Source organism: Engystomops pustulosus, chromosome 4 (assembly GCF_040894005.1).
Source record: "Engystomops pustulosus chromosome 4, aEngPut4.maternal, whole genome shotgun sequence".
In the NCBI taxonomy this organism is placed as follows: domain Eukaryota; kingdom Metazoa; phylum Chordata; class Amphibia; order Anura; family Leptodactylidae; genus Engystomops; species Engystomops pustulosus.
Window position 1 is genome coordinate 58,619,435 of NC_092414.1, and position 26,541 is coordinate 58,645,975.

At 40.0% G+C, this 26,541-nt stretch overlaps 1 protein-coding gene across 2 annotated transcripts in view; it reads left to right on the forward strand.

Annotated features, from left to right (window-relative positions):
- RAD50 (RAD50 double strand break repair protein) overlaps positions 1 to 26,541 on the forward strand; it is a 43,645-nt gene that overhangs the window by 2,112 nt on the left and 14,992 nt on the right. For both annotated transcript variants that reach the window (XM_072145991.1, XM_072145992.1), the window contains exons 2-13: positions 2,258 to 2,419; positions 4,850 to 4,933; positions 5,604 to 5,755; positions 8,435 to 8,620; positions 10,666 to 10,870; positions 11,661 to 11,789; positions 12,232 to 12,397; positions 16,286 to 16,479; positions 16,921 to 17,127; positions 18,615 to 18,797; positions 19,996 to 20,153; positions 22,033 to 22,208. In XM_072145991.1, the coding sequence (XP_072002092.1) occupies positions 2,291 to 2,419; positions 4,850 to 4,933; positions 5,604 to 5,755; positions 8,435 to 8,620; positions 10,666 to 10,870; positions 11,661 to 11,789; positions 12,232 to 12,397; positions 16,286 to 16,479; positions 16,921 to 17,127; positions 18,615 to 18,797; positions 19,996 to 20,153; positions 22,033 to 22,208 (1,969 nt within the window). In that variant the 5' untranslated portion in view covers positions 2,258 to 2,290. The remainder of the gene's footprint in view (positions 1 to 2,257; positions 2,420 to 4,849; positions 4,934 to 5,603; positions 5,756 to 8,434; positions 8,621 to 10,665; positions 10,871 to 11,660; positions 11,790 to 12,231; positions 12,398 to 16,285; positions 16,480 to 16,920; positions 17,128 to 18,614; positions 18,798 to 19,995; positions 20,154 to 22,032; positions 22,209 to 26,541) is intronic.

The window sequence follows — 26,541 nt, forward strand, 5'->3', positions numbered from 1 at the left end:
GGGCATATGTAGTGCTAGCGCTGTGTTTGTAACGGGGGCAGCCCTCTGCCCAATCGCATATGCGCTTCTTGCATTTAAACAATAGGAGACACCGGGTGGTAGTTACCGATCGCATGCGTTTTACAGAAAACACTTATGTGATAAGACCAAAGCCCGCCCCTGGGCACCAGCGCTGTGTTTGTAAACACAACACGTGTTACAGCACCCTTTGCTTTGTAGCTCTAGTCATCAGGTACGTTAATTATTCTGTGCAATGATTGGCAAAAATGTTAAAAAGGTAATAATAAAGCTGAAATATATGGGGGGGGGGGTTAGCATTCTTGCTGAGGAAAAATTTATGAACAATTTTTTTGTATCTAAATTTGTACCATTAATAGCTTAATGACCACCATGTCGGTTTTTTACGGCATACGGCAGTCGTTGCAGGAGGAGGAAACGCATTATTGGCCCATATGTGTGCCAACTGTGCCATCACCCTTATACACTCATGAGTGTCCCCTGAAACAGGATCCAATCTTCCTACTCTTCTAATGGCCTAGTTTTGGAGAAAACTGTCCCTCAGGGGCTTCAGGCTACATCACAGAAGCCACTTCTGGCTCCTCTAAATTTGCGCACCTCTGTACAGCGTTACTACCCGCCTCCTGAGCCAGAGAGTCGTGACATCAGGCGGAGCCAGAAGAGGCTTCTGTGACATAGCCAGGAGCACCAGGCTCATTTGCCTAATTTTTATATTTTCTCCAAAACTAGCCCATTAGAAGATAAGGGAAGGATGGATCCTGTTCCACACACAGCAGCGTGTAAGTGTGCTTGGTGTAAAATACTGCAGTCATGCAGTAGATTTCCTTTAAAAGGAACACTATGCCCCAAATGCTTAAAAATCATTCAAGGGGCTTTGGGACACTAAACCACCCACAGGTACTGATGGACAAACCCTTTAATCCATATTTATCACATTACTCCAGATCTGGTAGACACAAGTGTGACTTTTCAAAAAGTTACAAATTTAGGTGCAAATACACTCTAGTCCACTTCTGGACAAATTCGAAACTTTTTTTGTAGCTTTTTAGACACAAAAATCGGAAATGTTCCCAAGAGCTCTTTACCTTGTACAGTGACTGAATAGTCTCATCTCCTTACAGAGCTGAATCATAAAGGACAATATTCACTATAGATATAAAGAGTTAATCTTTAGCCTGCTTTGCTTCTCTCTAATATTGTATATGGACTTCAGCTACACTACTCACCATAGGAGAAAAAATCTGAAAAAATGTTTTACCTAATGAAGTATATTACTCGGTTTACTATTCTTACATGCTCTATTCATTTCTGCAATAAAATAATTGCTGTGAAGATTTACTTACACATTAAATGGAACCTTGATTAAAATAAAGCATGATAAACCAGGGAGACTTACTCATAGACCGTGACTGTGATAATCTGCTTATATTTATTATCCATGGCCTCCTTCCTTCCAACTGTAAAAATTATGCTAATGAACCTGGTGCTCTGGTGGTTGTTATCAGAGCGCCTTAGTGCTGTAGCTTCTCAGGGTGTTACAATGAGCAGTACATGTCTCACCCAACCCCCTGCTCTCTCCCTCTTTCTGTGTAATCCATTAGCAGTAGGAAGTACAGGGAAAGGGGAGACCTTCTCTGATCATTGTAGTAGCCTGTGAAGCTACAGCACTGAGGGCCTTTGAAAGCACCCAACTGAGCCACTCGGGCTTATTAGAATAATTATAAAAGTGAATTTTAGAAGGAAGAAGGCCATGGATAACATAAGATGATTACCATAGTCACAGCGCCTGGAGCTACGTTTAAGTCTCCCAGGTTTATCGTGCTTGATTTTGATGTCAGATTTTCTTTAAGGATTTAAGTGTTTTTTTTTTTTAGTTTTACTGCTTTGGTGGTATTGTGGCTTCCTGCTGAGACTAGCCATACATGTCATCATACCTTTATGAAGGGGAAATACCAGTGTATATACCCAACCTTATGTAATAAAGGATAAACACTTGATTCATTCACATAAGGTGGAAGTACACGGGATGACACTTAATATCAGCTTCTCTCTTTATTTTATGCTGTTTCACAATTACTAGCTGAAATCGGCAGCGTGGTCATGTTGTACATTGACACTGAAATGACAGCTTGTGGCTTACCCATAATTCATGGTGGATGAGACTTATGTTGTATACATTGATGTCCAGCTGAAATGTAATAAGATGTAATGAAGAATGTCCTGAATATTTATTTTACAGGATTCTGAATAGTGTAAAATTTAATTCATCAAGATGTCTAAAATAGAAAAAATGAGCATCCTGGGAGTGAGGAGTTTTGGAGTGGAAGATAAAGATAAACAAGTGATTACATTCTTTACACCACTGACAATTTTAGTAGGACCCAATGGAGCAGGGAAAACTGTAAGTTGATATATCCATATGTTTATAAAAACCATCATACCAAGTGGTTGCATTAACGCCTGTACAAGCATCTATGACAAAAACAAAGTTCCATGAGAATTTACCCGCATGGGACTTTACTCTCACCCTGGCTGTGCTGCGAGTTTTGGCCGTTTCATTCTCCTCAACACTGCAGCTCTTAGCTCCAATAGAAGGTCATGTGACCAGAGCTCAGTAACTTGGCACACGACCTTCTAAAGCAGCCGCAGCCTTCAGCGGTTAGGAGCTCTTCCCGTCCCAATGGCAGTGCGTGCTCCTGTACACAGTGTCATCATCAGGAGAGAGCTGTCACTGTGACAGCCTAATCCTGTACTATAAAAAGGGGCCGAATGCAGTAAAGGGTGAGAGACATTCAAGGAAGATACTGGGGCACATTTACTTACCCGGTCCAGTCGCGATCCAGCGGCGGGTTCTGCGACGCTGATTCGGGTCCGGCCGGGATTCACTACGGTCCGTGCTCCGATATCCACTAGGTGTCGTTGCTGCGCCGAGGTCCGCTGGAGTTCACCTTCTTGGTGCAGGTAAGTGCGTGTCAAGTGACACTTTTTTTTTTAAATGCCGCGTTTTTTCGAATCCGTCGGGTTTTTCCGACGGCCACGCCCCCCCCCCCTTTCCCCGATTTCCGTCGCATGCAACCCAGAATCCGATCTCGTGCGCCAAAATCCCAGCTGAATTCGGCGCAAATCGTCGGGATACCCGACGGAATTGCGTGATTCGGACCATTAGTAAATGAGCCCCACTCTGTGCCTGTTACCATGAAATCACTGTGATATGTGATCTGTATATAAGAAAAGCAAGGTACACACATATATAATGTGTTTCTTGTGTTAAACCCCCCCTTCCCAAAAAAATAAAAGAAAAATTCTGTTGCTTCAGCCAAGTTCTTGTCTGGGGGGGAATCTGGTACATCAAACACCATCTGGTCGGTAGTGGGGGGTGGGGGGGGGTTTGAAGGAGTCAGTCACAGTCTGCTCTGGCTGTGGCGACTTCATCCACAGTCTGGTCTTGGGGTTAAACCAGTCAGCCACAGTCTGGTGTGGGAAGGGAGGGGCGTGTGTCAACAATAGGGTTGTACACGCTCCCTTTATTTATAGGGGTTGTAAAAAAACCAAGATTAAATAATTGATATTGTTTGTGTAATGAAGTTATACCATTTTTCAATATTTCTTCTCTATTAATGCCTTACAGTTTTCCAGATCTCTGCTTGCTTCTATGCTTACTGCCAATGGATAGATATCTGTTCATGGTCATGTCATGGACATGCAGATGTACGAGCACAGAGAGTATACGGAGCGGCTTGTGCACCTGCATGTTCAGGACAAACTCTACCATGGTCAGATTTCTATCTATTGGCAGTAATAATTTTCTTGTATAAATGTCCATCTATTAAAGGGCACCTACCACCACAAATCTACCTATAAAGGTAGATTGGGTGGTAGGTGGATCAATGGGACGTGAGGATAGCCCTTTTAAGGGCTAATCCTCACGTCCCCACACTTTTTTGATAACTTTTATTACACATATATTCAAATTTACTTATGCGGCTACTGGGGCGTGGAGTAGCCGCATCTGAAGTTACACGAGGCGGCTACTCCACGCCCCGGTAGCCATTTTACCCCTCCTACTCACCCATCTTCGGCGCGTAGCTGCGCGCCCTCGTCCGGCGATCCTGCCGCATGCGCAGAAGAGCAGGCCCGCGCCTGCGCGCTCACTGCTCCGAAACAGGCGTGGGCCTGCTCTTCTGCGCATGCGCAGACGGCAGGATCGCCGGACGAGGGCGCGCAGCTACGTGGAGCTGCGCACAGAAGATAGGTGAGTAGGAGGGGTAAAGTGGCTACCGGGGCGTGGAGTAGCCGCCTCGTGTAACCTCAGATGCGGCTACTCCACGCCCCAGTAGCCGCATAAGTAAATTTGAATATATATCTAATAAAAGTTATCAAAAAAGTGTGGGGACGTGAGGTTTAGCCCTTAAAAGGGCTATCCTCACGTCCCATTGATCCACCTACCACCCAATCTACCTTTATAGGTAGATTTGTGGTGGTAGGTGCCCTTTAACTCTATATATATATACCTAGGAGTTATTTATTTATATTCATATTCCTTTGTGGCTAAAAATACTCCTCAAAAATGGTGAGAGGAGTATTATTACCCTTCTGGAAAAATGTTAGTGCAACCTCTCATCACACCTCACACTCAGAAACATAATTAAATTTTACATTTTATAACTTAATTTTTTTCGATGTATGTGACTTTTTATAAATTTTACCAATTTTATTAGCTTTTTTTTTTCTTTCAATAAGCTTGGTAAGAGCAATGAAAATTTTCTTGTAAAGGTTATAAATCAAATCATTCAAATCAAATCATACTTAACGTGTTTTTGTGATATTTCAGACAATTATCGAGTGTCTCAAGTACATAACAACAGGGGATTTTCCACCTGGATCAAAAGGGAATACGTTTGTGCATGATCCTAAGGTAATTCAAAAGTTGTTTACATTCAGTAACTGTCAGGAGCAATTGTAGTAATGAATATTTATTTTGACATTGAAACCCTTACATAAAGGAGAGATTAAGATAATTTTATCTTCTGATATTTACAGAGATCAAAATGATGGAAGTCATTGTAGGAGATGTATCAATGTGTCGCACATTAGACCAGTGCAGAGAAGGACTAGACCAGTCTTCTGCTGTGCCAGATTTATTACTGTGTCTGATGCTTTATGATAAATTTTGAGTAGCTTAAGAATGTCTAGACCAAAATATTTTAATAAAAATTACATGTTTTAAAAAAGACGAGTCGAGACATTGCACCATCAATTAGTTGGTCTAAGTATGTTGCACCACAATAATACAATTTTGGGGCGTACACACTTTTTCTTTTTGTAGCAATTCCACTAGCAAGTCAGAAAAGCATCTAAACCATTTTCTAAAACCCTTAATAAATGTGGCCAAGGCTTTTTATACAGTTTTTTTTACTCTAGAATTCTGGTGCAGACAACTTGATTCATCTCCCACATCGATTTCAAACCGCCACTGACTAGATTTATCAATGGGACGAATCCTAACCATTTTGTACATCAGATGCTCAATGAGTAGAAATTGGGTAATGAATAAAGCTGAGATATAATTGATCTTACATTTCTAGGTTGCACATGAGACAGATGTCAGAGCCCAGATTCGTTTACAGCTCCGGGATGTAAATGGAGAAATTGTAGCTGTTCAGAGGTCCATGGTGTGTACACAGAAAGGAAAAAAGACTGAATTTAAAACACTGGAAGGAGTCATTACAAGAATGAAGTAAGGCTACTACAAATATTTGTCTTCAGTAATCCACTGGTTTGAAAATGTATCTGAACAAAGATGAAGCATTATCAAGCCAAAAGCCTATTTGATTTGCAAAAGCTCTTTACCCACTACTAGTACTGTGCTAGTAGTGAGCAGGAAGTCGGGTAGCCAAGTGGTTCCAGTGTTTACCTAGTTCCCTAAGGAAGCCGTGCATATCTCTCCTTAGCATATGCAGGATATTAGATCCTGCAAGAAGCAAATCTATAGGCTCTCTCAATAATACTAACAGTAAATATTACATTGCCCTGCATGAAAAATTAACTGTTATATCTGCTATTGCCATGTGCATTACAACCTGCATGTGTATAGCACTGGTCAACCCTCCCCTCTCCATAGCCACACACAGCGCTAAACACGGCAAAAGAACCAGCATACACGCCATACCGCGGCTGAGAGCCATAGGTGTCTACGATACACATCCCGACTACAGAAAAGTGAAAGGGGGCTAATACTGGTGCCCTTGAATGAGTTACTGTGCTTGTGGGTGGAGAGATAGATGGCTTTCTGACACCCCAGAATATCACTACAAGTGGGAGGATGGACAGCCCCGGAATCCTGTGATCCTGACTTTCCAAATGGCGCTTGAGTCTTTTCCCTCACTGTAAGTCTGGGAGCTTTCTGCTTAAGTATCTAGGCTGAGCCAAAAGCTACTTGGTGTGGTACCTAGAATAATCCAAAGGTTCTTGTACACCTTCCTCTTTGAATGCCAGAAATGTGGTGCAGAGGACTAAGTTTACTCTGCAACCCAATACTCCAGTCCACTTGGGCTGAGGATTTCCCACGAACAGTAGAGGTACCTTTCGTTTCTGTGAAAAGCACCTCGTAAATTTTTTCTCAGATCTACGATCCCCCCTTGTCAGCAGCAGCCGACAGATATGGCTGCCCAAAACCGGGTTCAACCGCCCTACTAGCCGCACAAGCACTCCTCCACCTCCTGTTATATGTAGGGTTTGTGGGTGTGGCCAAATTAGCATGTCCCGACGACCTTTCAGCAGGTTCTAGGCCAGTGATGGGCAACCTTTTGAGCTTGGTGTGTCAAAATTCGCCAAAAAACCGAGCATAACTCGGGTGGTGTGTCACCTTGACAAAAAAAAACATAATTTTGTGATATTTATAGTTTAAATAATAAATATGTATACTATTTAACTTCTAGGGTACTTTAACTGTAGGTTGTCTGATTGATCCTACCATGTACTGCCATTCTACAGTATAGCAGTATATGGGGATTTTCCCAATCATCTATTACTATGTGCAAATCACACATTGTAATAGATCGGTTACAATCAGACACGTGTGGAAATGCTTAGTAACCTGTGAACTTTCAGTCACAGGTCACAGGTTATAGCGAGGGCGCAGGCGCCGCTGTCTGCATCTCCCTTATGCCCTCTTGGCATGAAGAAGGTGTGAGGAGCCCTGATGACTGTCTTCTATCATACAGTGCACTGACCTTACTTACTATATGATGAGTGTTGTTGTCCTCCCTTGCCCCTGCTGTGGAGATGGTCAGTGTAGAGGTGGCAGCTGCTGGGACATCACACAAGGCAGCAGCGATGCGACCTCTGACTGTGCTGCCATCCTTCCCCCCCTATAACTATCAGGAGCTGCAGAGGAGCCTCCTGGGTGTATGGCCGGGTCACCTCTCCTGCTGTGCCCCATGCTGATACCTGTTCTGACTGGAGACACTAGGCACAGCTCACACATGGGGAGAGGTCGGCCCGGGGAGGAGGAGGGCGGAGTGCTGGAAGCTCAGTGCAATCTCTCAGCCTCCCGGCTACTGCACCTGGTCATGTAGGATGAAACTTAACTCTCAGGCAGCCGCGTGTCAGTGAAAATGGCTACGTGTGTCAGCACTGACACGCGTGTCATAGGTTAGCCATCGCTGTTCTAGGAAAAAGTGAAAAGTACTAAAACTATCTAAGACAGTTCCCATCACAGACGCCGGGTGTCACTGTTGCTAGTTTCTGTGTAGTGTAGTTTCCATGTAACTCATTCTCTGGCTGCCAATCACAGATGTATAAGGAATACATAACACAGTTTACATAAGAACATATTACCTCATGAAACTTATAATATACCACTTTATCACAGATGCCATCCTAGGCCCAGCCGCAGGAATTGCGTTCTGCTTCACTCCACTTTGACAAGTGATTAAAAAGGGAGTCTACCAGTGTCTATCCACATATGCAGACAATGTCAGGTAGCAGCCCAGGAGAGCCCAGTTGTGTATATTTTTTTATCTTGCAAATTAAAAGCATTTTCACAGTCCTACAGTCCTCCTCCTACTAATACACCCAGGGATACACTTACACAGATCTCCAGGGCTGCTACTTATTACTGCCTGCAATCTTGTATGGTCAGACCTGCTGGTAGACTCCCAAATGTAATATATAAAGCCGAATGACTATGGGAGCCTTTAAAAGTGAGGTGGTTAAAAGAAAGTTGTATAAGCCACTCTCACCTCCATTACACATTTAATATGATTCTCAGTGACTTGGTTGAGGACAAATCACTAACCTGTTTTACTGGTATGAAAGAAAACACTACTTTAATGCTAGGTAGCTTCAGATTTTGTAGTGAACTCTATTACATGTTATACGGTATGTGCTGATAACCATTTCCTTCTGTTAATAGGCATGGTGAAAAAGTAAGCCTGAGTACAAAGTGTGCAGAAATGGACAAAGAGATGATAAGTGCCTTAGGCGTGTCCACCGCAGTACTCAACAACGTCATATTCTGTCACCAAGAAGATTCCAATTGGCCCTTAAGTGAAGGGAGGCAGCTGAAGATAAAGTTTGATGAGATATTTTCTGCAACTAGGTAAATATTACATTTGGTATTTTTACCTTCAGGCCGTTATTCAGATGACAGTATTCTGGTCTGTATTTTTCTCCATAATGGGGGAATTTATTAAGACTGGCGTTTTAAACCCCCTGACATACCGCTTTCCAGATTAACTAAGAGGCTTAGAATCCTAAAGGGAGGTCCGCCACACTCTGCCACGTTTGGCTGGTTTAGTTCTGGACTAAAGTTCTAGTGAAGTGTCCACCGTTTTAGTAAATTAAGAGGGCCTGACCGTTCATGCCAGCAGCGGACTCGAAACAGGGGGAAATCATAGTGGAGAAAATATATATATTTTTTTTTACCTTTACGGGACTGCGTGAGCTTGTTTTCTTGTAGGACAAGTTTTTATTGGTACCATTTTCTAAAAAGTTAACCTCTGGCTTGGTGCTCCTGTCGGCTCCCTGCACGCTGAATAGTAATAGCAGTGTATAGGAAACCTAGGAGGAGAGGACTGACCACATTATTGCGATCCTGGAGTAAATCATGACTGCTTATTTACATCCTACTGGCATGAAAATTAGATGACAATAGCCAGTGCATTGGAGCAAAGCCAAAATGGAAAAGCTAAGTATAAATAAAACAAATACTCTACATGAATGCATAGAACCACCTTGACCTGTAATAACAAGATATAGGCAGTACCTGGGTTATGTACAAGATAGGTTCTGTAGGTTTGTTTTTAAGTTGAATTTGTATTTAAGTTGGAACTATATATTTTATAATTGTAACCCCAGCAAAAATGTCACTTTGACAATTGGATCTTAAAACCTTTGGGTTGTCGTAAGACTCGGGATTAAAAAGAATTCTTAATTGCAGACAACTTTGATAACTCTTGCAGCTGATCAATTTAGCCTGGCACTAAAGTACAGTAAATTATCAACATCCAGAGAACCGTTTGCAACTAGGGGTCGTCTGTAGGTCAGGTGTTCTTAAAGCGTAACTGTAAAGCTATAGTGATATTACCAAATTATTATAAGTGATTCCCTCTTTGAAAACAAACAGGACAAAGCGTACTTTCTTCTGCTCATCCTTTTCTTTCCAAAGTTATGGCATTTTCTGTTCTAAAGGGGTTTGACAAAAATCTTTTTCACCAGAGGTGAAGTGGGCGGAGATTAATGTGTCAGTCTATGCCCTTAAGTTGAGGCCAGCTAGCTTGCCCACAGATCCCATGATGCCTTGTGTTCTCTCTCAAAGTAATGTAGCATAAAATCGATTTAGTTTCCCACAAGTAAATCCACTGAATGCTGCACAGTGCACATACAGGATGTATATGGTGAGGAACAGGGAACATGTAATAAGTGAAAGATATCATAAGTAAACCAGTTACATGCCGTGTATAGCCTGTGCTGTGAGGACTATGGGTTAATAGTGAGCACTATGGGTTAATAGCTTATCTGCACAGAGCTGATCTGACGATGGGGGGCGGGTAGCAGCATGAGGAGCGGAGAGAAAGTTCTGTTGAATTACAGGCTGGGATGGAGGGACTGATGGGGAAAAGGGGAGATATTGTGCCTCACTATTCCGTCCAGGAGACATCTGCATCTACAATCTTGGAACACATCCAGCCCTGCTACATACACAGGACACAGCAGCCCCTCCCCTCCCATGAAACCGACTGATAAACAAAGTTCGGACTTACAGGGCTTATTAGCACACAGCTAATAGCTCCTGCAGCTCCTGCAGCACTGAGGTAATCTGAAGACTATAGCAAGGACACTGCTGCATATAGGTAACAAAGATAATAGGTAAAATTGTTTTATATCCCAAAAGCTATTGATTTGTGAAAAAAAACCTTATAGTTACTCTTTAAGTCAGGGACTGCCTGTACTACATTGTAATAAAAAAATGAATGCCTTTAATAAAAAAAATATAAAATATGTTTTATGAAATCACATATACAGAGACTCTGCTGTGTGTTTTTTTTTTTTTTTAATTTGACACAGAACTTCATTTTGAATAATCTTATATTGTCGTATCGTATATTGTTAGTTATAGCAGCAAATATGTGTTTGGCTTTTTAGGTACATTAAAGCCTTGGAAACTTTGAGACAAGTAAGATTAAAGCAGGCCCAGCGTGTAAAGGAATGTCAAGCAGAACTGAAGTATCTTAAGCAAAACAAGGAGAAAGCCCGGGAAATTCGAGACAACCTCCACAGCAAGGAAACACAGTTGGCCGCTTCTAGGGAAAATGTCAAGTCTTTTGAAAATCAGCTTGAGCCTCTTAAGGTATGTTGTGTTTATAGTCCTTTCATTAAGCTCTTTTAACTTCATTATGTCATTAATGTTGATGTCAAAATGAAAAACTGCTTATTGAGTTTTTTCGCAGCAGGATTGCCTGTTTGAACAGCACAATATAATTTAACTGAGAGCTATTCTGTAAGAGTGCTGTTTATAGCATATAAAGTGCCTGTTAAGGGTAAACCCATTTAGGAACCTGCCTTGCATTTCTGAGTGATATCTGCGGTGGGAAAAAAAATTGTCTTCTTGGTTTAGAGATAAAGTTCTGGTATACATTCGAAGTTTTGGAACCCACACACTATAACTTGTAGAATAACTTTTGGGATAGTTATACATGATGACCAACAATATTTTTATTTTAAGCACAAAGGGGCACATTTATTATGTTGCCCCACCCCCCAGCATCTGCCGGATGTACCAGGAGGCTCCAGCTCCTGGTGGGCAACTGCGATGTGCTGCGCTGGCGGGGCACTTATGACCTGGCATAGCATTGTGCATTAGTCTGCACATGAACAGGCCTGCCCTGCATCGACCTACTGCACAGCCTGGCACTGCCCCATCCCCACCCAAACGGCATAGAAGGCGGAATAATGGTAATTCCTGCAGGCTCAAGACCAACCTACAAGCCCACAAGATAAATACCTCCAAAAGTTTTGTTATCCCCTTGTGGAGGGTATGGTGTTTTGTTGATAGCAATGGCAGGTGAAGTTTGCTAAAAGTAGTGTTTTTTTATGCATCATTAATCATAAAAAATCATGTTGTTTTTATTTTATGTTAGAGTCGTCTTTCTGACATACAAAGAAACCTCAATAAAGTCATGAAGTTTGACAATGACATCAAGTCTTTGGAAAGCAGGAAAAGAACTATGGAAAAAGATAATCAAGACCTGGAGGAGAAAATTGAGAAGGTCTCTAACATTGGGTCTTAAATTAGTTATTTCATACTGGTTTATCATACTTTTCCACTTAGAGAAAGGATCTGACACCCACTTCATTGATCAGCTATTTATGTTTGTTTCCCGTTTCGGGACTAACACAGAGCTGTGCTTTAAGCAGACGACTCCACTCTCTCTGTAATGGCCAAACCAGGTTGAAACTCAGAACTTTTGCATATGAATAGGGGTTTGGCTGCAAATGCCTGGCCGCTATTCATAGAACATCACTGGCATCTCCAGCAAAATACTGCATCCCTGTATAATTGGAGTGCATATGCATATCTGCTATCCTTTGGGATGATGGAAAGCTGTTCCAATTTGAGAACACCCTTTCACAAGATATGATGATGCCTATATTCCGTTGCATCATAGGTAATATATAATAGCGTTTCAACTGCGAACTTTCCAATTTTAGGTCTTTCAAGGAAGTGATGAAGAACTTAATGAAATGTATCATAATCACCAGAGGACTGTGAAAGAGAAGGAACGAAAACTGAATGATTACCAGCGGGACCTCGATAGAGCAGTGAAAGACTATCAAAGATTCAACCGAGAGAAAGGAGAACTTCTTGTGCAGCAAGGTAACACTTCATGTTAGTCACAACTGTGATAGACACACTACTGCACCGCTCCTTTCTGCGCATCCCATGACTATCCCATGGTTCCTATTACATGATTGCTGAAAATTCATGGAAATTGGTTGAATGCAGTCCATCCAGGTAAAAAGTTGTGTTAACTCCTTACAGACCAGCACTTTTTGATAATTTTTTCACTCTCACCTTTAAAATGCCTTAACTTTTATAATGAGGAGAAATTATTGTATTGCCATTAATTCTGTTCATAAAAAGCACAATGATGTGAATAGTACTTTTGTTATATAATATGCTTCAGAGGTGGACTTCATCAGATCTATGAAACATATTGGAATGTACAGAAATATACAAACTGAAATGACATTTGTGTTATATTTACTTAAGGCGTCTTTGTAAATGTTCATAATGTGCTTTAAATCTCAAGTTGGAAATGAGTGATAGATTTGAATAAACAATGAATTATAGTTTATAACTATAAAAAAAGGCCCCAAAGAATACCAGAAAGAACATCAACGTGAGGGCATGCCATATGTAGACAAATAAACCTACAAAAATTAAGACTTATCCAAACCACAATATATAAAATATATATTCTTTATTGAATTTATAAATATAAATCTCCACCAAAACGCACAGACGCAGGTACCTAAAAAAAAGTCAGATGAATAAAAAAGCAAGGGTTACTGCCATTCATGATCCATCCACTAGATGGCAGAACATGTACAGATATCGCAAATCACACTCTAAATCAGTGGTTCTCAACCTTTCTAATGCTGTGACCCAGCAATACAGTTCCTCATGCTGTGGAGACCCCAAACCATGCAACTCGCAGTAAAAACACAGTAAAATTTCGGCTCCGATGGCTTTAGGCAACCCCTGGTTTTGGTCATTCGACCCCCGCTGGGGTCCCGACCCACAGGTTGAGAACCACTTCTCTAAATGAATACAAATAAGGATCACCAAACATTATAATGGTACCTTCAAGTGTAACAAGTAAACTCAAACAAAATATGTAATATATCTTATTTAAATGAATGTGAAGGAGGGAGTCCACCTCTGAAATGCGTTACCGAATAAAAAAAAAAAAAAGTGTTATTCACACCATCCTCTGTACCTATGCATTTTCTGAACCAAATTGAAATCAATACAATATTTTTGTCCTACTAGGATTCCAGTATTTGCTCACTTTGATTCCACTGGGTGTTGTACATAGCGTACACACACACAGAATAAGATTGTTACTGCTTTGGTTTGATGATTACACTTGTCGTCTGTGTACACATCCCCATCAGGTAAGCCTCCAACTATAGGGTGTTAGTACTGGTTCTCCTCCCTTTTTCAAACAGTACTATCTCATGGGGAGCGCCTTCTCGTCGTTTTTTGTTTTACGTACTATTCCGTCATGGCATCATTAAGGAGGGTATGGAAAGGTTCATGTGCTGAGCTCTGTGCATTGTGGGTGTTCGATGCATTATATTGGCACAGATCGCAGTTGTTAACCGTTGAAATGCCATTGCTCTTCATGCACCTCCATCTTGGATGACATTGTTGGCATGACAGCATCAAGTTTTTGTGACTCCCCAGTCTGTCTCTTAACAGGATCTGTAACAGATCACCAGTAAAAACCCTATATACTTCAATACAGTAGTATTGCAGCATATGGTATAATTGATCCCCCCCTTTCTGTAGAACATGTATAAAAATAAAGAAAATCATAAAAATATAAGGAACCCCACACATTGCAAAATACCCGCTTTATTAAAAAAAACAATTAAAACAATATAAAAACAATTATTCCCGCAACAGAAACCCAAATGTCAGAATTGCACCTTTTTCACCATATGCCAACACTTAGAAATTTGAATAAAAAGTGATTAAAAGTTTGTACAGGCGGTCCCCTACTTAAGAACACTCGACTTGCATACAACCCCTAGTTACAAAGGGACCACTGGATATTGGTAATTTATTGTACTTTAGTCCTAGGCTACAATAAACAGCTGTAACAGTTATCACAGGTGTCTGTAATGAAGCTTTATTATTAATCCTGATTCTTATGACAACCCAACATTTTTAAAATCCAATTGTCACAGAGGCCAAAAAAGTTCTGGCTGGGATTAAAATGATAAAATATACAGTTCCAACTTACATACAAATTCAACTTAAGAACAAACCTACAGACCCTATCTTGTATGTAACCCGGGGATTGCCTGTACAGTCCCCAAGTTGGTATTAATGAAAACTTTTGCTCGTCCCACAGTTACACCTTATCCAGCTCTGAATACCAAAGTACGAAAAAGTTATTGGCGTCAGAATATGGCAAATTTAAGACAATTTTTTTGTACAAAAGATATTCATTTTTTTTTAAAATAATGTTAATATTAAAACATGATAAAACCTATATAAATTTGGTTTCTTCATGATCGTACCAATACAAAGAATAAAAGGGAGGTGACGTTTGGAGCGCACAACAAAAGATAACAATTCAGAGCCCACAATAAAGTGGCACACACAAGTTTTTTGTGAATTTCAATGCATTTGGAGTTTTTCTCCAGCTTCCCAGTACACAGCATGGACTATTGAATATTAAAGGAGTTTGTCCCATGAACCCAGATCGCTGGCGCTCGGCACTTTCCATCAGCTCCATTGAGTGGAACGGTCATGCACGGCCATCTGCTCCATTAATTTCCTGGAGTGACTAAGGGTACGACTGAGTTACCTGGGATCCCATCGGACCTCTTGTTCTCGTGACTTAGGGGGGATCTCATCACTTGGACCCCCACGATCAGCAAGTTATGCCCTATCCTTTGGATAGGGCCTAACTTGGTTTGTCGAACAACCCCTTTAAGACTAGGAAGTACAATTTGATATTCAGAAAAGCTCCTTAAAGGGAACCTGTCACCAGGGACCTCATTTTCACTAAAGACAGTTTGTTGCTACAGACTAGTCAGCTCTCAGCCCCCACCTTTGTGCTCCTGCACAGCTACTCCCTCCTGCTTCTCCACAGAGGTCACCTCCTGATGAACTGACATCAGTGGGGGAGGGAGGAGCTGTACAGGAGCACAAAGGTGGGGGCTGAGAGCTGAGCAGTCTGTAGCACAGACAAGTCACATGTGGGACTACACAGAGGATTCTGTCAGGGTGCAAGGTAAGTTATAACACACAATTATATTGTAATGCCGTATTCACGTCGGGTCCCGGTGCATGGAGAGGGCATATTGCAGCAAAGACTTATCCCGGAGATGGGCGCCAGCGAAGCTGCCAGTGGCTTCAAAAAGAATAGTTGCTTCCCGTGACGTCATAGGGGAGCGCCAATCCGTCGCATGCCAGCCTCTAGTCTTCCGAGGACCCGAGGCTGTCTCGTTTTAACCCTTTCATTGCAATGTGCTATCAGCACAGTGTAATAAATGAGGAGGAAAATACCCATATATTGCCATAATGTAGTATAATGACCGTTTTCCCAAGAGAGTCTGGAAAATAGTAAAAAGAAAAATTTAAAAAAGTAAAAAAATAAATGATAATAAAAACCCTAGAAAATCACCCCACTTTTTCTAGAACTGAACACTGAAAATCATAAATACATTAGGTTGATTAGATGGATTTTTAAAATTGGGAAGTAGAAAATGGAAACACAAAAATGAAATAGGATCAGGTTTTTAAGGAGTTACTTTGTATGCCTTTTAATTATTATTTTTTTCACAGTTTCAATTCGTCCCACATGGGGGCCTTCACATTCAATCACTTGTTTGCTTGTATAATACACTGCACTCATGTAGTATTCGAGATTCTATGTGATAGACATGAAGTTATTTAACTTTTTCTTGCCATTACTTGTTTTGTTTCATTCATTACATTGAAGCATCTATCCTTTTATTTCAGGACGTCTGCAAATGGAGGCTGACCAGCATCAACAACATATCCGAACACGGGACTCTCTTATTAAGGCCTTGGCAGCACAAATGGAGTTTGATGGTTTTGAGCGTACTCCATTTAATAATAGACAGACAACCAGCTTCCAGAGACTGATAAAAGAGAGGCAGGAAAAGGATGAAGCTGACCTTAGACAAATGTTGGTAAGAATTCCTTCTTTGGAATTGTCAGGTCGATTTGGGACGCTATGAACCTGTGGTTTAGTGTCCCAGTATTGTCATCTTTCCCTCTGTACCCACTAAAATCCCAGCTTACTACACCCCGACCTTGCTGCACGTGGACCATAGGTATGGCGCTTGCGTAATGAAGCTGGGGTTTACTAATCCAGCTTCAATGAATCAGGAGCGGGGAGCACCTGAGATGATTCTAAAGCATCTTATCAGATTTAGTAGGATTTTTCTTTTTATTGTTGCCACAGAGAGATCAGTCACAGAGCAATTTGGGACACTAAACTACAAGTTCATAATGCCCTGTAGTTGGTTTACCGTCCTAAATCTCCCAGACAGGTCCTCTTTGAGATGTAGAGATCAAGTGCACCCTTTTCTCTACCATATACTAATGCAAGATTGTTTTCTGCATTGAAGAAAGAATATTTGGATAAGGAAATAATGAAGCAGAGACATATAGATGAAATAAGAGACAAGAAGACTGGCCTTGAACGTACAATTGAGCTGAAAATTACTATGCAAAGTAAAAAACAAGCAGATTTAAAAAATATTAAGTCAGAACTACAGCAGCTGGAAGGCTCCTCAGACAGACTTCAAGAACTTGATGAAGAACTCATAAAGACGGTAAGTTGATCTATACCAGTAAGTCTTTAATCATGGAGTATCTCTTATAAAAAAGGTTTTTTTTTAATTGTTTTTAACAGAGTAAGTGAGTAACTTTCAAACAGTTAACATGAATGTGTTTAAAACTGATTTACAGCGCAATTAATTGTTGTAGAGATGCCCCTTGTTTCATTCATCCAATTTTTCACACAATTTTTTTTTAAACTATTGGAGCCAAATGTAAATAATCAATTTAAAACACAATCATTAAAAGCTTGAATCACTCCTTCTTTCTATTTATTTTTGGAAAAAAAAAATCTGACCTCAGTGAAGTAAAAATGTAATCATTATCTAAATGTAATGGTTTAACCCTTTAACAACCTGTGACGTAATAGCATGTCTCGGGTCGTCTGCGGGTGCATGGAGGGGGCTCATTGCAAATTGCAATGAAAAGTGATCAGAAGGTTGTACAGCCCTAAAAATGCTAGCATTGAAAACTTCATCAAAATTTGCAAAAAATGACACCACCCACAGCTCCTACACCAAAGTATGAAATAGTTATTAGCGCCAGAAGATAGCAAAATCTAAAAACTAAATTTTGTACAGGATTTTGTATGAAAACATTATAAAACCTATACAAATTTGGTATCCCCGTGATTGCACCAACCCAAAGAATAAAGTAGACATGTCATTTGTGGCGCACAGTGAAAGACGTAAATTCCAAGCCCACAAAAAAACGGTTTTTCACTAATTTCACTGCTTTGGAATTTTTTTCCTGCTTCCCAGTGCAAGGCATGGAAGAATAAATACCATCACAATGAAGTGCAATTTGTTATGTAGAAAACAAGCTGTCACAGAACTCTTGATTGTGGGGAGTGAAAAATGGAAATGAAAAAACAAAAAAGGGCCAGGTCCTTAAAGGGTTAAAGAGAAAATCACTACATTTAGCTTTGTAGAGGGAAAATATTAAAATCTACACAGAAGCTACATAACAAATAAAAATAAAAAGAAGAAAACTGTGGAAGAGGGGTAAGTGCACTGAAAAAAAATATTTTGGAGGATTTTTTTTTTCTTTTATACTAACCCCTCACTAACCCTGCAACTGGTTTTGGGCCCAAATAACCAAGAATGTGTTAGAAAAATTTTTTGCCAATCCCTCCTTAAAATTATATATTTTTCAGCCACTACAGCTGTATGGGGTCTCTTTTTTTTGTAAGACAAATTTTTAAGTTTTGTAATAGCACAATTTTGGGTTTCACCCAAAATATCCCACCTGACTTTTTTTTAACCCTTTCTAGCCGCTTTACTTAAAAAAGAATGCAGATCCTCACATGGTTTTTCCTATTACAATTCTGTTAAATTTAACAGACAACACAAATGACTTTTATCTAATTCATCACAAATACAGTGATACAAAAACATCTTCTGCAATTTAGCTCCAAGAGCTGTTTAAGGGTGCCCAGTTTTGCTGATCTAGGGCTTGAATTTATTTTTTTGATTTGTAACAGGAACGAGAATTGGACAGTATTGAGAGAAGTTGCAATGTGGAAAGCCTAAAAACGGAAGTCTTGCAACTGCAGAATCAAAGGTCTGAGTTGGATAGAACAGTTCGTAAACTGGATCAAGAAATGGAGCAAATGAACATGCATACAAAGACTCGCACAGAGATGGACATGCTCAAGAAGGATAAGGTGAAGTCTTCTTTCACATTGCATTTATGCATGAATGTCAAATGATCCTTACCAAATTGTCATATGTCAGTCGCTATAAATTCAAATAGAAAATTATGCTAATATTGTGTTCCTCACCCCTTTCTTATGGCATTTTCTGTTTTTGAAGCCGCTTATCAAAAATCTTCAGCAGCACTGAATGTATGCCCGCCATAACGTAGTACATAGGAGCAGGGGATGAGCGCTGTTCACCCCTGCCCCTCTCCATAGGAATACACAGCGCACGGTGCCATATTCCATTGAAAGATAGGACATGGCCTATCTTTCTACGGGCTACATAACGTCCCCCTTAGAGGTGTATGGGGAACCTATATACGTCCCCCATACGTTCGTGTGAATGTAGCCTTAGTCTGCCCACAGTTCCTACAATGCATGTGTTTTCTCATTAGTTAATTTAGCAGTAAAACCAGTGAGATTCCTACAACTTAATCCATTGAGAACTGCATAGTAGACATACAGTATGTATATAGTGACTCGCCTGGCAGATTTCATCACATGGAGGAACATGTAGAATGTAATAAATAGTACAAACCAGCAGTTAAATAGTTACATAAAGTTTATAATCTGTGCTGTTTGAGTACTAAGGCTTCTCAGAAAGTGTCCAGTGAGCAGAAGGTGGGAAGGGGCTGCAGAGAAGTCTATGACACAACATGAGGTGCCAATAGTGAAAGAGAAAGTGCTTTAGAATCACAGACTTTGATGGAGGGACTAATAGGAAACAGGGGAAGCCTCTCTACCTCACCATTCTGTGTAGGAGACTTCTGCATCCACAGCACTGAACACAATCACCTCTATGATACACACAGGGAGCACTGTCATATGACCTCCTCCCTCCAGAGAAAGCAAGGAGCAGAAGTCCCTTCCCTCTCTGACTCCATAGAGTTGTTTACAAATCACTGGCTTATCCACACAGCCTGGAGAAGCAGCTACTTCAGGAATAGGCTAAATTGAGGAGGATACCAAACAAACTGCTGCACATAGGTAATCGAAAGGATAGGCAAAGTTATTCTACATCCAAATAATTATTGATTTGTGAAAGAAAATATGTTGGAGTTTCCCTTTAAGAAAATTCTTGCTAGGATATAGTACTGTTAATGTTCTCTGGCGTCATCATTTTCATACCATTTTTGTTTGCCTTACACATTTCATTGTGATCTAGGCTGAAAAAGATGAACATATTCGAAAAATAAAGTCCAGACACAGTGATGAGTTAACATCATTGCTGGGGCATTTTCCAAACAAGAAGCAGCTTGAAGACTGGTTGTATTCAAAGCATAAAGATATCAATCAGACTCGGGACAAACTGGCAAGGCTAACGTGAGTAGTCAGCAATAATAGCTTGTATTTAAGTTCATAAAGTTCTTTTTTTTTTTCCACCTTTAGCTAACACAGACCGCAGATTAGAGAATTATCATTCAGTGGTCAGGGCTGAATCTCTTACAATTTTTGGGGGTTTTCCTTCCTTTTCTTATTTTTTATTAGAGGATAATTGGCTGATAACAGGAGTCCAAATAATGGGGCCCCTGGCAATACTCATAACGAGGGACTACTTTACTCTCTATTACATTAGGTCAAATGAGACATTCTGGAGGTCTTGTAGACATCAATGCAATGAAGATGGAACTTTTTTAAATGAATAAATTGACAGCTGAGCTCTATCAGTCCTTTTTTAAGTGAAATCAATCCTACACAGTCCAATATTGCCACCACTGATTGGACAGTCTCAGAATGTGCAGGTACACAGCAAGTTGTCAATTTATTCCTGGAGAAATAACCAAGGAAATGAAAAACACACAAAAAAAACCCCACAAAGTTTTGAGTTACAATGCTCTAGAATTATCATTACAAATTGAATTTTAAAAAATTACCAAAGTGCAACCAATTTAACTTATGACCAAATTTTTAAAATGATAATGATAATAGTTAACTTTGTAATGTTCTTTATCATGAAAATCTGTTACTCTGTCCTTCTTTTTTCACTATCTTTCTTTCTTATTTTGTTTAAATCTGCTTTCTATCTTGTATGCATTGGCAGCTGAGAGAATGAAGAAAAACCGTACAGAGAAGCTGTTTGTTTTTTTTAAGTATCTTACAAAGTTTACGATCAAAAACTTTGTTCGTTTCACAACTGAAACAAAATTGCTTCAAAGGTTTAGTTACTCTTCAAGGGTGGAAATTTACAGCCTCTTGTAATTTATTTGGGTTCTGTAAAATCCACTTACTTTTGCAGGTTCTCTGCTACTGGGACAAACAGCATTTGTGCTGATTACTCAGTATGTCTGGTTCAGCAGAGGCCATGAAAACCTTGATGTTACCGCGAATACAGTTAACGGTCTCCAAGTTACAAGTTATAATGAGCTTAAAAAAATATTAATATTTCCAAAATAGGGAGCTTTAAAAACAATAAAAAAATTTATGCTCACCTACTTTTGCTCACCTAATACAGCATTGAATCTAAAGCTGGATGGATGGATGGGTGCAGGGGCGCTGCAATGGATGGATGGGTGTTCCTGCCTGTATAGAAATGGGGACATAGTACTGATGGGGATTGGCGTAGGACTACGGGAGTGTGGGAGGAGAAAAGGATACGTTTTTATTTTTTTTATACTCCCCCAGACCGGATGTAGTTTTTTGTATTTTTTTTTTTTTTGTAAACCCGGACAATCCATTTAATAGTAATTATAGTCGGTCCCTACTTCATTGTTTATCCGGGTTCTTATGACAACCCAACATCCAGTTTTTAAAATCCAGTTGTCACAGAGACCAAAAATATTCTGTTCGGGGTTACAATTATAAAATATACAATTTCGACTTGCATACAAATTCAACTTAAGAACAAACCTACAGAACCTATCTTGTACGTGACCTGGGCACCGCCTGTAATAAATTATTTCTGAAGTGTGGAGACTGCAAATTTTGGAGGCCATTACAACGTGTTTCATGTTCTTTAGGTCTTGACCTACTTGAATTGCATTGTAAAGGTGTTGTAATCTGCTAGAATTTTCAAATTGTTTGATTGGAATTTGTCACCAAATTTTTACTGATAAACCTAAAATAAATCACTTTAACCATATATGTGGTTACGGTTCTACCACTTGGATCACCGATACTGTGACTTATTTCACTTTGCCAGAATAAATATAAATATAATGTATTATAAACAAATGTTTTAATTGTGTTTTTTCCCCTACCTTAGCAAGGAGTTGGTTTCAGCTGAACAGAATAAAAACCATATGAGCAATGAACTTCGTAAAAAAGAAGAACAGTGTGGCTCATATGAAGAAAAGGTGTTTGATGTCTGCGGTAGTCAAGATTTTGACAGTGATTTGACACGGCTGCAGGATGATATAGAAAAAACCTCTAAACAGCGAGGTGAGGGGTTTTGTTTAAACCACTTCAAATTAGTGCATTGATATTATTTGCTGATGTGTTTATTTGCCTTTTTAGAGAAACTGTATACAGTATAACCTTTCTTTTTCTATTAACGTGATTGTTTTTTGTAAGATGAATTTTTATTTTCAATACGTAGAACTTTATTATTGTTCTGTGTCTCAACCCATTAGTGCTCACCCAAACAACTTCTTTAACCTCTTAGGTACTATGATGAGGTACTTTGTATGTCATGGTGCTGTTATGGTTGTATGGAGTAAGGCTGAGTATACAGCATACACCTGCTGGTTACTGATACGATTAGTGCTGCCCTTCACGACAGTTGACATGTCAAGTCATGTTTAATATAGCAAATAAGCATTGGCATACCGTATATACTCGGGTATAAACCTAACTTGGCTTATACTCGAGTCTATAAAAAAAAATTACTTTTTAATGGATGTTTTTATTTATAGTAAAAATAATAACTTTTTTGTAGTGGGCATATGGGAACTTACACTTACACTTTTCATTTTTATTAAATCTATTAGACATTGGTGTTGGTGCTCAGCTTCTGCTGCGTATTATCTCCATTTTGCTTCCGTTTTTGAAAAAAACGGAAGGTTTAATCCCTTCCAGACATTTGACGTAATAGTACTGCATGGCGGGAGGTACGTTCCTGGATTTTGCAGTACTATTACGTCAAGGTTCTGGCGCCGGCTCCTAAGCAGAAGCTGCGGTTTTCGGCTGTATATTATAGCCACTCGCTATTGAAGTTTCCTCCATCAAAAAACCCCACATATTTGGTATGGCTGCATCGGTAACAATCTGTACAATAACTCAGAAACATTATTGGACCGGCTCAGTGAATGCCGCAAAAACAAAACCCGATCAAAAAAAGTTATGTGTGCCAAAATGGTACCACTGAAAAGGACAACTCAACACGTAAAGAAAACCCCTAAACCAGCTCTGGCAACCAAAAAATATTAAAGTTATATATCTGAAAAGATGGCAATATAAAACCAAATAAGATTTTCTTTACATTAGTTTTTTTCCAGTAAAATATATAAAACTATACATCTCACTGTAATTGTTGTGATCTATAGAATAAAGATACTATAGTACAAAAAGAAAGGAAACTCACTGACTGAAATCAAAACTGACAATTTTCTATTCTTTTCCTCCATACATTCAATAAGCTAATGACTTCCTAAAATGAAGTATTTGTAAAGTACATCTCATGTCGCAAAAAATAAACCCTTATATGTCTAAATTGCTAAATAAATAAATAAATATTGTATAGCCAAAATAAAATAAAGTGGCAATGAATAATCTGCTCTGAATGGCGCAGCTTCCCTTCAATGCCCCGGCGTGTGCCCATACAGCAGGGTATCACTACATATGGGGTATTGTTATACTCGGGAGAGATTGGGTATCAAACTTAGTGGAGCATTTTGGTATTTTATCCAACATTTTATTGTTTTTGTACATTTTATGAAAAACACATTCATTTAGCCGATTTTGTTTAAACCCCTGTAAAACAATTAAAGGGTTAACAAAATTCATAAAAGTTGTTTTATGTACTTTGAGGGCTGTAGTTTCTATAATGGGGTAATTTATGAGGTTTTATTTAAAGGAAACCTACCACTTGAAGTGGCAAGTATAAGAGGGAACTACCGAGCACCAGCTCAGGGTGAGCTGGTGCCGGAGCTTATTTTTGTTAGTGTTTTAAACCGCAGTATCGCGGTTTAAAACACTTTTTAAACTGTATGGCCGAAGCTGCTTCGGCGCACCATGCACGAGACCGTGCACGCGGCTACATAGGAAGTGAATGAGAGCCGCGGGCACGGTCGCGCACATGGTGCGCCGAGCGCGTACCTCCCTGCGCCGAAGCAGCTTCGGCCATACAGTTTAAAAAGTGTTTTAAACCGCGATACTGCGGTTTAAAACACTAACAAAAATAAGCTCCGGCACCAGCTCACCCTGAGCTGGTGCTCGTTAGTTCCCTCTTATACCTGCCACTTCAACTGGTAGGTTTCCTTTAAGTCTCTGAAAGTGACTTGAAATCTCAGCAGTTCCCTCAAAAGCGTGATTTTAAGTTTTTTTATGAAAATGTGAAAAAACGTTCATAGCCCCATAACATCTTACAAAAATGAGAAGATGCGTAAAAAACCATGTATACACTCACCAGCCACTTTATTAGGTACACCATGCCAGTAACGGGTTGGACCCCCTTTTGCCTTCAGAACTGCCTCAATTCTTCGTGGCATAGATTCAACAAGGTGCTGGAAGCATTCCTCAGAGATTTTGGTCCATATTGACATGATGACATCACACAGTTGCCGCAGATTTGTCGGCTGCACATCCATGATGCGAATCTCCCGTTCCACCATATCCCAAAGATGCTCTATTGGATTGAGATCTGGTGACTGTGGAGGCCATTTGAGTACAGTGACCTCATTGTCATGTTCAAGAAACCAGTCTGAGATGATTCCAGCTTTATGACATGGTGCATTATCCTGCTGAAAGTAGCCATCAGATGTTGGGTACATTGTGGTCATAAAGGGATGGACATGGTCAGCAACAATACTCAGGTAGGCTGTGGCGTTGCAACGATGCTCAATTGGTACCAAGGGGCCCAAAGAGTGCCAAGAAAATATTCCCCACACCATGACACCACTACCACCAGCCTGAACCGTTGATACAAGGCAGGATGGATTCATGCTTTCATGTTGTTGACGCCAAATTCTGACCCTACCATCCGAATGTCGCAGCAGAAATCGAGACTCATCAGACCAGGCAATGTTTTTCCAATCTTCTACTGTCCAATTTCGATGAGCTTGTGCAAATTGTAGCCTCAGTTTCCTGTTCTTAGCTGAAAGGAGTGGCAGCTGGTGTGGTCTTCTGCTGCTGTAGCCCATCTGCCTCAAAGTTCGACGTACTGTGCGTTCAGAGATGCTCTTCTGCCTACCTTGGTTGTAACGGGTGGCAATGTGAGTCACTGTTGCCTTTCTATCAGCTCGAACCAGTCTGCCCATTCTCCTCTGACCTCTGGCATCCGCCCACAGAACTGCCGCTCACTGGATGTTTTTTCTTTTTCGGACCATTCTCTGTAAACCCTAGAGATGGTTGTGCGTGAAAATCCCAGTAGATCAGCAGTTTCTGAAATACTCAGACCAGCCCTTCTGGCACCAACAACCATGCCACGTTCAAAGGCACTCAAACTGTCTAAAGTAGACATTTGGTGAATGTTAGTTAGTACTTTTTTGCGGTTATGACTCGTGTGGAAAAAGTAGAACATTTTGAATTTATAAAATCGCGAATTTTTCAATATTTTCACCAAATATCTGATTTTCTCATAAATAAATGCAAAACATAGCACCAAAATGTTTCAACTAACCTGAAGTACAAAGTGTCACGAAAAAACAATTTCAAAATCACTTGGATATGTTAAAGCGTTCCAAAGTTATAACCACCATAGTGACACAAGGCAAATTTGAAAAATGGGCCGTGTCAGAAGGTGAATATTGGCTCATCGCTAAGGGGTTAACATTGCTTTGAAAAGATCACACCTGGTTTCTCAGCCTCATCCATGAAAAAAGGCAGACATTTCATAATTTATTTTTTTGGGACCCATAGACTTCAATGGGCTTTCGTGATCTGCATCTGAAAAAAATTGACATGTTTCATAATTTTTTCCACGGACAACGGATCAGTGAAAATAAAAGCCAATGATAAAACACCCTTTGAAAACAATGGCTTTATGAGGCATCCACGGAAATCAATGAACCATGGACGTGAAAAACAAAGCCAATGTGAAAGAGCCCTTCCCTTCTGGCTGCCCTAATAGGCTTCTGAACTTGAGGTCCACAGTACCTATTGCCCAATCCTAAATTACGGAGTTAAGTGTCTGAATTGCAACATTTTGCCATCCATATACATATATTTTTTTTAAACAGGGATCAAAAGGTCACACAGTCCCCAAAATAGTATTAATGAAAACATTAGCTGGTGCCATAAAAACATACCCAGCTCTGTGTAATCCAGTATAAAAAGATACCGGTGGATGAATATAGTAATGAGGAGAATAACTTTTTTTTTTTTTTTAAAGACCTAATTATCAAAACATAACAATAACTATTTTTTTCATTTTCCAGTACATTGTATGCATTTTTAAATGGTGCACCAAGGAACTTGACCCACAGAAAAAACCTGTGATTTGTTGCAGTAAAAAAAAAAAACTTAAAATGGCCTGATCATTTTAATACACAGAGAAACAAGGAGAAACATAGTGACAGCTGGGGACATTCCTAAGCACTCCTTCTAGTGGTGTCTT